This window comes from Brachyhypopomus gauderio, chromosome 11, assembly GCF_052324685.1.
Source record: "Brachyhypopomus gauderio isolate BG-103 chromosome 11, BGAUD_0.2, whole genome shotgun sequence".
Lineage (NCBI taxonomy): Eukaryota > Metazoa > Chordata > Actinopteri > Gymnotiformes > Hypopomidae > Brachyhypopomus > Brachyhypopomus gauderio.
In genome coordinates, this window is record NC_135221.1 from 7,921,404 (window position 1) to 7,930,374 (window position 8,971).

The 8,971-nt window shown below is 46.6% G+C and overlaps 2 protein-coding genes across 5 annotated transcripts in view; both read right to left on the reverse strand.

Moving 5' to 3' along the window:
- Positions 1-432, reverse strand: part of immp2l (inner mitochondrial membrane peptidase subunit 2) — a 52,061-nt gene extending 51,629 nt beyond the window's left edge. For 3 of the 4 annotated variants that reach the window (XR_013133972.1, XR_013133973.1, XM_077021623.1), the window contains exon 1: positions 166-308. Coding sequence is in view for 1 of the 4 variants with exons in the window: in XM_077021623.1 (XP_076877738.1) it covers positions 166-276 (111 nt within the window). In the remaining 3 variants the exon portion in view is untranslated. The other variant, XM_077021624.1, reaches the window with a different exon arrangement.
- Positions 433-671: 239 nt separating this feature from the next.
- The window catches only part of dock4a (dedicator of cytokinesis 4a), a 47,552-nt gene continuing 39,252 nt past the window's right edge, over positions 672-8,971 (reverse strand). Inside the window, exons 41-52 of the mRNA XM_077021630.1 lie at positions 8,844-8,971; positions 8,004-8,090; positions 7,488-7,664; positions 6,556-6,639; positions 5,959-6,078; positions 5,746-5,873; positions 5,511-5,631; positions 5,269-5,347; positions 4,608-4,732; positions 4,321-4,390; positions 4,121-4,173; positions 672-3,917 (exon numbers count right to left, since the gene is read on the reverse strand). The exon at positions 8,844-8,971 is cut by the window's right edge and continues 39 nt beyond it. Coding sequence (XP_076877745.1) covers positions 3,519-3,917; positions 4,121-4,173; positions 4,321-4,390; positions 4,608-4,732; positions 5,269-5,347; positions 5,511-5,631; positions 5,746-5,873; positions 5,959-6,078; positions 6,556-6,639; positions 7,488-7,664; positions 8,004-8,090; positions 8,844-8,971 — 1,571 coding nt within the window. The 3' untranslated portion in view covers positions 672-3,518. The remainder of the gene's footprint in view (positions 3,918-4,120; positions 4,174-4,320; positions 4,391-4,607; positions 4,733-5,268; positions 5,348-5,510; positions 5,632-5,745; positions 5,874-5,958; positions 6,079-6,555; positions 6,640-7,487; positions 7,665-8,003; positions 8,091-8,843) is intronic.

Sequence of the window (8,971 nt, forward strand, 5' to 3'; positions counted from 1 at the left end):
GAGGTTGGCCTGGACAGATGCCATGGCTCTGGGTGTGATGTACGACTCCTGCCTTCCCCCGGGGCCGCAGTCGTATTCATAAAGTCTCTTTAGGACGTAGGAAGGATCTACCCGCACTTAGCCACCGCGCTAACCCCGCTAGCATTAATTAGTGGGAATGCTCACTGGCTCGTGTGTCGGTGCATTAGTGTCGAGTGAAGCGGGCGCCCCAGAAAAAACGACAGAGACATCAGGATGTTTATATATTGTACGTTGACAGGTTTCACTGCCCTTCATCCCTGAACTTCACCCGTAACGGCGCCGCTCCGTTTCACTCACCTACGACGTGATGCGCATGCTGCGTGTCGCGCGTTTGATTACGAAAACCGCAGACAGTAGTTGTCGCCGGGGTCCTAAAGCACGCCGGGTTTACATAGCTCGACCTACTCACAGAATGGTCTGTTAGCGGCTAGCGGTCTTAATATGAAAAGCCTGTTTAATTAAACATGAACCAATTAATAAAAAATATTTTCTTGTTATTGTTAAAACTATTTGCCATTCAGTGTGTAGCTTATTCATAAGGGTGACCTTTTGTTCATTTGTTATTAACTAATACTTTTGACTAGATTGTAACACTATCAATCTCTATACACATTTTATTATTATATTAAAACACTTTGTACGTCAATGAACCTTTATTCATTAATGGCTAATATTCAACATTTACAAATAAAAATGTTCATTGCAACATTCAAAGCTTTGAACTGGTTACATTTTCATATAAACACAATTTTGTACAAAATCTTTAACACAGGCTATATGGAATACTTTCATCCCATTGTATGATATAAAGTACAACTTTACAGGTTCAAAAAATTGAACAAAAAACATAAAACCTAATTCATACAAAAGGTGGGACAAAGTGAGATAAAGGAGATAATATAAGAATACTAGTTGTTTTTCTAAAACTGATCACTGGGCAATCCATTACAAATTATAAAATGTGATTGCCTAAAATGAGCATCTTTTCATAGCATAGGCATATGTGAACACAATTGCAACACTTAATAAAATAGTTCACACAAGCAACATACTAATGGCCACCATTTACAAATGCATTAGTTTGTATTCCCAAGTAAAGTTTGCTATTCTTGGGTCTTCTTGTGAAATCAAAAACTGACATATGTTCTTTAGTTAAGATTTAAAACTGTGCTTATTCACAAAGTATCAATAAAAAATGTCATGTTATTTTAAAGAAGCATGCCTACTGTGCATGTAAATTCGCTACACAAGCTAAATGTGTGATCTCTGGTGCAGCATTGGGTTCTATATTTGTTAATTATGACACTGGGAATAGTTAACCAATTTTTTCCTGCAAGTATTTGTGTGTTTTTCTGACAGTACATAATTTTCCCCGAATAGGTATAATAATGATGTGAATCTGTGAAACACAACCTGTGTCTGAATATGTCTGTGAATCTTCTGAAATACACAGTTGCAATGAGACAGTAGAAACTATATGCAAATTACACTGCAAGATAATCATTAAATTGTAATAAATTTTTAAATCCTGCAAACTTGCATTCAGTATGCAAATCTCCAGCAACCATCTTCATTTAACACTTAAAAAAAAGGCAGTTTATTCATTGGAATATGTACCCCCCTCTTTATGTATATTAATAATTATTAGCTTACAGCTGTGCAAAGATTTGGGCTGACAGGCTGGCAGTGAAACAGCTATTAGCTAATTTAAATTCTTTTTGCCATATCAAGGGTTTATTTTGTTGTTTATTTCTATTTATTTATTTATTTATTTTTGTACTGCGGCAAAGCTGTAGCTACAATTTGTAGCAATAGGATATTTTAAGGAAGTGTCCTTTTAGTGACTCATACAGACTTGGAGACACTTTAAAATCGACTAATAATAAGTATAACTGTATTTCAGTTTCTCAGTGAAATCTGAAAAATCATGAAGAATGAGTAATGAGTTTCTCCTTGAATTTCAATAATAACTGTTCTGTGTAAAGAAGGAATGACTATTAAAAAGAAAATCCATTTGTCATATCTGTGACACATTTGGAAAAACATGTATTAACAGTGAATATACATTCTTTAAAAAAAATTACATATATGAATAAAACGCATACAAAAAAATCCGTATAGTATTCTTTAAATGTTGTGTTTGCCATGCATGGCCCCGATTCAAGAATACACTGGCAGTGGTTTTGACTTTTTTGTGCATGCCTGCCTGAACTCTGGTCTTAGCATGAGGATATACCATCCGCATTGTCTCCATGAGTGAGAATGAACTTCTCTCCATTGCTCGCAGATTTCAAATCTTTTTATTTTTCAGTTAATTCTACTTATAGTTGAGCAGTGCAAACCGATCCTATCTGGAATCTCTGAAACCGTAAGTGAGCCCATCTGCAGACAATGTCACCTTAAAACTGAAGGGCCCCTGTGCTACACACATGATACTCTTTAGTAAACTACAGCGGTTATATTGCTCGACACTGTACATGCCTCATGCTGTCTTAGTCTAAGCTTCGGCACACTGTATAAAAAGCACACTGTCAAGCACGAGCATTCACGCTTACGCGGTTTAAGCTTCCCTAACTACTCTCACTGACAGAAAAGTGAATACTATTTGTATCTTTGGCACAATACTTGGAGACCACACGATTTCATTACATGGCACAATGAACGTTCAGGCAGGGTCGGCAGACACAAGGCTACATTAGAAAGCACTAAGAAATGTGTAGCACCTTTCAGCCATTCCAAAAAATACAAAGCAGTTAAAACGAGTCGCAGATCTTGCTGCACAACGTTGTCTATGTGAGGGCTAAAACGGTGCCAGGGTGGGTAGTGAATATTGTACATTTATGGGATTTTGTACATCTATCAAAAATACCTTGCAAGCAATATGTTTCGGAACTTTGCTCTAAGTGGGATGTGGACCTGCCAGATCTAGAGATTTAACTGTAAACTATATGCCCTTTGCAGATTATAATTCTAATCTCTTAATGGCTATTGTTGTACATCAGCCAAAATGTACATTAATGGAAAATATGCCAAAGTACGCAGCCTTGAATCAGTTTAACTGACCAAGAAAACTCATCAAGAATTTGATTTGAACCAGGCCCCAAATTAACAGTGTAAAAGGCCGTCCAGGAACAAAAAGGGAACAACACCATTTCATCTGCAGTGATTTAAAGAAATAAACACAGCAGTACATCTGCAAACATAAAACGCCTGCTGAACACCCCCAGCTCAACCACCAGCCGGGTCACGCGGACCCCCCCCTTAATGACACAGATAGTTTACACAGCGGTACTGTGGTGGATTCATCGCTGAAGAAAAAGCAGCCACCACTACGAAAACAGAAATAGAAACCTTTATATTCCATTTTAGGTGATACAAAAAAATAAAACTGCATCTATAAAAAGTAATCCTCCCCTTCAATAACCCAGCGTGAGAGTCTGTAGGTGCGGGACAGTGCTCCCGAACCGCGGCGTGGACGACCGTGCGGGACGGTCTCCCTAGAGCTGCGAGACTTTCCTGGGTGTGAGTCTGTGTCGAGGCTCTGAGTGGATCCTCTGTGTGCGGCTGAGCTGCGGCTTGGAGGGCAGGTTGGGGTTGTCCACAGTGGGCGGCACCGACAGGCTGTGGGGCAGCGGGGTGGTCCGGCGAGGGTTGTTCCGCTCGTAGACGCTGTAGGGAGGCGGGGTCTTGCTGCCACGCCGCACGAGGTTGTCGGGGGCGGGCGGTAGGGGCGGGTCGGGCGGGGACGACTCCATGCCGCACATCTCGGAGACGCTGCAGCGGCTGAGGGAGGAGATGCCGCTGCTGTAGCTGCCCGAGCGGGCGGGCGAGTGCGAGGCCAGGCTGCCCGCTGGCAGGCCGTCGGTGGGGGAGGGTGTGAGGGGCGGGGCTGTGGTCTGTGGGGCATACAGGACACTCAGTACCAGCTCTACAGAATATGGAAAGAGCTTGTGAAGCTGTTTCTGTAATGAGAATAGCTGCTGAGGGACTCAAAGGGTTGTTGTTGTTGTTTTTTTTTTATGTTGGGTTTCTCTCAGCTTGTATTGATACTCAGCATGAGAGCCATTTTTTTTTTGCTAAATTGGCTTATTAAACATACCTTTTGAGGAGACCTTGCGGTTGGCATGGGCGACAAAGACCTTATACTCTTGCCTAGGTGGGCCATACACACACACACACACACACACACACACACACACACACACACACACACACACACACACACACACACACACGACATGTCAAGTTATAGGACTCAGACATCACAATGCGCTGGGAGGTATCATAGCTGGGCCATACCTGTCTCTGAGGTGGGGAGACTGGCCTCACACCGCGGCAGGCTGGTGTCGATCTGGAAGGGTATCATCCTCTGTGGATGGTGGGAACAGACATGCATCATCACACCAGCACTGCCCAGACACGGCAGGCCCTCTGACATGCCCTCTGACACGCCCTCTGACCCGCCCTCTGACCCGTCCTCTCACACGCCCCCTGACACGCCCTCTGACACGCCCTCTGACACACCCCCTGACCCGCCCTCTGACCCGCCCTCTGACCCGCCCTCTGACCCGCCCCCTGACACTCACCTGGGCGGAGTCCAGGGGCCCGGCGAACACGCTGCTGGAGAGTCTGTCCCGGGGCGAGAGACACGCGTTCTCTCTGGGTTGCTTGTGCTTATCCAGCGGCAGTGGAGAGACAGCAGGAAGCGTGTCTGTGTTTCAGAGAGGAGGCGTTAAGGTAGAGAGGTGTCGACAGGCGGAAAAACTGCATTATTTATTCATCGTGTTGCCTTCTCTCTTCTCTAGATAAAAGCATAAAGTATCATAGGATGTTCACAATAGCAGCGTTCATCACCACTGAGCTACGTGAAATGAAAGTTTGGATGGTCGTGGTTTATGCTGTATCAGTACTGTCAGCAAGATGCCTTTAGTAATAACCATGTGCTGTGTCGGCCAATCAATGCCCAGGATGACCTGATATGGCACGAGTACATCGCTTTTGACAAAACAACACCAATATTCATGTAGCCTGACTATAATCAAAAGGGACATTAATCTAAAATTCAATCTGTAATAACAATTCTTATGCAGTATGCACTTATGCAGTATGAACTTAATCACAGAAGCTCAAATCCAGACCCCTGATCTAAAGGGAGCTTTGGAAAGACGTCAGCAGACTAACCCTTCGGCATCCTGGAAACCGAGGCCGAGCAGCGACTCGGAGTCGCTCGGACCTCCACGGACTCACCTCGGTTGGAGGGGACGGCAGCGCCGGTGACGTGGGAGCCCGAGTGGGTGGAGCTGAGGCTGGAGGTGGAGGGGCTGGGCTGGGGAGAGAAAGGCAGCCAGCGATGAGGGTGGAGCACGACGGGAGGGCGGAGGCTCCGCGGCCGCATCACCACACGCCAGCGAGAGAGCCCCAGGTGAAGCTGTGATTGGGTGGAGGATCGTAACAACAGGCGGATCTACTGTGAAAGGCAGGGCGCGCACCTGCATGTTGAAGACCTCGTCTGAGCTCTCCGATTGGCCGGTGATGTTGCTTACGTCGTTGGAGGCCTGCGACGACAGTGAGGATGAGGAGTAGCGATTGACGGCCGGATAACTTAGGGGGCTGAAGCAGGAGAGACACAGGAGAATTTAACCAGGTCGGGCCATTTAAGTCCATTCCAAACACAGCAGCTGATCTTGGACTTAACCAGACCACTGTAGGACAACCATTACGGACCTGCGTCGCGCAACGATTCTCCCGCCGTCTGGGCTGATGGCGTTGGGAACCGGAGTCCTGCAGGTGCGCGGACTACCATTGGCGAAATGCAGCGGACTGACCCGCACGTATGCCGGAAACTCCTGTGGCTACAAAGAGAACAGGAAGAGTGCAGGTGGATCTGAGCAACTACCGCACAAACACCTTCATCCTCATCCAGGCTACAGAACTCACCTGCATGCCCAGACTGGAGCGCATCACGTGAAACTGGTCGACGAGTTTCTTGTGCAGGGGACGCATGTCCTGCGGAACAAACTTCTCGTGCACGGCCAAACCGTACTCCAAAATATGGGCCTGCACGCAGCGAGAAGAGGTTCAGTCTTTACGAGCCACAGAACAGATGCACACCAGGCTAATAGGGATGTAACAGAACATTGATCAGTTCGCTGAGCCTACAATGTGGTTTAATGATCCAGTGAACACATAGTACATTGATCTTTAATGTGGAATGGTGTAGCCAATAAAAATGTTTCAGAGTTTCCTAAACTGCTTTCTCCCATTGTTCCGAAGACAGAATTAAAATATTATACTAATCAACCTTTTTCCAAATTGAAACAGGAATATAAAAAATCTTTGATGGATGCATTAATATTGTTTGTTTATCACTGGGAGAAACTGCACTACATCATATCATTATAACCTTTAAAATGCCACCAAAATGTCAAATTATTGGCTTACATCAAAACTATATTGTAGCAAATCCCACGATTTACGGCCAGACCGACTAAGCAGCTCAACGTATACAATGTGTTTGTTTGTGACAAACATTACCTGCTCAAACATGAGCTCTCGGAGACGCGTAATCTTATCTCCGTCCTCGGGGTGACTGGAAATGTAATCTTTCGCAAAGAAAGCCTGCAACAACAGACGTGCAGGAGTGAAGGCCGGCAGTCACACTTTAAAGACCACTGGAGAGAAGCAGACAGCTCGGCAGGAGGTGAGGACGAGACTTAGCCCGCCGAAACGTTGAGACAGGAAACCAGTCAATACCGACAGCCTTCCCGGATCGCCGGTGACACACCGGCTTGTCTAAATTGGTTTGCCGATCCACACAGCAGATCACTACAGTAGATCTGTAGCTCTCAGCGCACCGCAGTGCATGCTGGGATTTTGGTGGACCCCTGCCGACAGCTCTTCCCTTTTAATTGCCTCTGTGGCATGAGTGCATTAAAAGCTGGTTGTCTAACTTGCAGTTGCTTGGCAACTGCCTAATACTCTTATAGAGTGAAAGGGTAAAACACGTTCATTACATATCCGCCGTATGCTTTTACGCATTCGCCCGGCACACGCAGACACGCCTTCCATCCGCTTAGATAGCGGAGCACTTCAATAGCCAGGGAAATAAAGCCCGGCATGTGTTGTATATGTGGAGATGTGGAATGGAGCACAGACCACTACATTCAGCACTCAGAAGGACATTCAGTAGATTCAGTAGGGCGTACACTAAAGGCCGCTTCTTGGACTCATACTACCAAAGGTACGTTTTTATCGCAAGCCCTTTAAGGTCACCGAGGTCAAGCCCGTTCCTGCCTCAGTGAAACATTTTATAATTGTATAGACTGGGTTATGTGACAAAACTGAAGGCACCATCAAAGATGGTAAAGCCATCATTAGATGGTGCAGAATGCACATTTTCCCCTGGTCAGCCCATTAAAGAGGCCATTAGGAGAGGGTGGGGTGAAATGGGCCGTGTCTCTGGTCACCTCCTGGTAGCGGGCGAGTCCTCCGTTCACGGCGGCGTCGATGACGCCGTTCAGGCACATGGTGAGAGGGTTGATGTTCTGCATCTGTCGTGTCTGGCACTGGGCGATCAGCGTGCGCAGCTGCAGGGTCTTGTTCTCGATCACCTCGCTGGCGTTCTCCAGGGGGCTCATCTCCACCTGCGGGGCAGAGGCAGCAGCTCACGCAACAACAGGGGCACCCGCGTGCATTTATGGGCACACACAGCTAACGCAATGAGAGTTTTAAGCCTGGATGTTCAGGACAAGGCACTGTGGCGTTCAGAACTAACGTGAACGTGAACATTTGTTCTCCCGATACGTGATCTATTGTGTAGCTAATGGGGATTTTGTAGTGATTGATGAACTAGGTTCAACGCCAGTGCGATCGTCCCACTGCTGTACTGGAGCATGTTTAAGCCGGTGTTATGAAATGGTTCTGTTTGCTCCAGAATTGTGAGCTATGAGCAGAAAAGCCAAAGGCAGAGGTTCAGTTCTCACCAGGTCACGCTTCTCCACCTCAAACCAGCGCGAGATGCCCGGGAGACTCTGAGCCAAGCTCAGTGTAGTTCTCTCCACCCACAGACTCTGCAAACACATGTACACACACGCACAAACACACACACAAGCACACGCGAACACACGCCCGCACACACACGCACGCGCACACACACACACACACACACACACACACACACAAACAATTTCAACATTCTTAAAGTGTAGCCAACAGAAACTAAAATCTTTAACTAACTCGACTGAAAAATGACAACTCTGGTGCGTATGTGCAATATTTCAGCTAAATATGGCTTGACAGTAGAAGGTCTTGCCCTGGTGTGTGTTGAGAAATGGGAGGAGGGGTGGGGGGTCAGAGGTGTGTGTGTGTGTGTGTGTGTGTGTGTGTGTGTGTGTGTGTGTGTGTGTGTGTGTGTGTGAGTGTGTGTGTGAGTGTAAAGTCTGGCGAGAGGCCAGGGACGTGCTGGGTTTCTCTGTGTTTGAGCACGGCTACGAGAGTAATGGAGTGCGTGTGGCTGTGATGGATCGGACCAAAACGCCCACGCTGGTTAATTAGCCTCCGCAGGGGCAGGGAAGCAGAGTGCAGAACCCCCCCTGCACACCTGAGGGCGCAGACACACGTCAGACACACAGACGGAAGGAGGGAGATAGATGCAGAAGAAGACACAGAGAGAATGGTGGCAGACGTGAAAGAGAGAAACAGATCTGTACTAAATTTAGTGGTTTTCTCTGGATTACTCTTATGCAGTTTTTCGATGCCACAACCATGGAGGCTACAGCTTGAGACACGAGCAGAGCGCGTGTGGGAGAAACAGAGTGAAGCACCTTAAACTCGTTCTCTTTATCCTTGTTGCCCTTGTGGAACGGCCTGTCGTAGCGGAACCTCCAGATGTGATTTACTTTGTAGAAGCTCTTAATGTTGTTAGGCACTCCATCCCTCTGCAGGACATCAC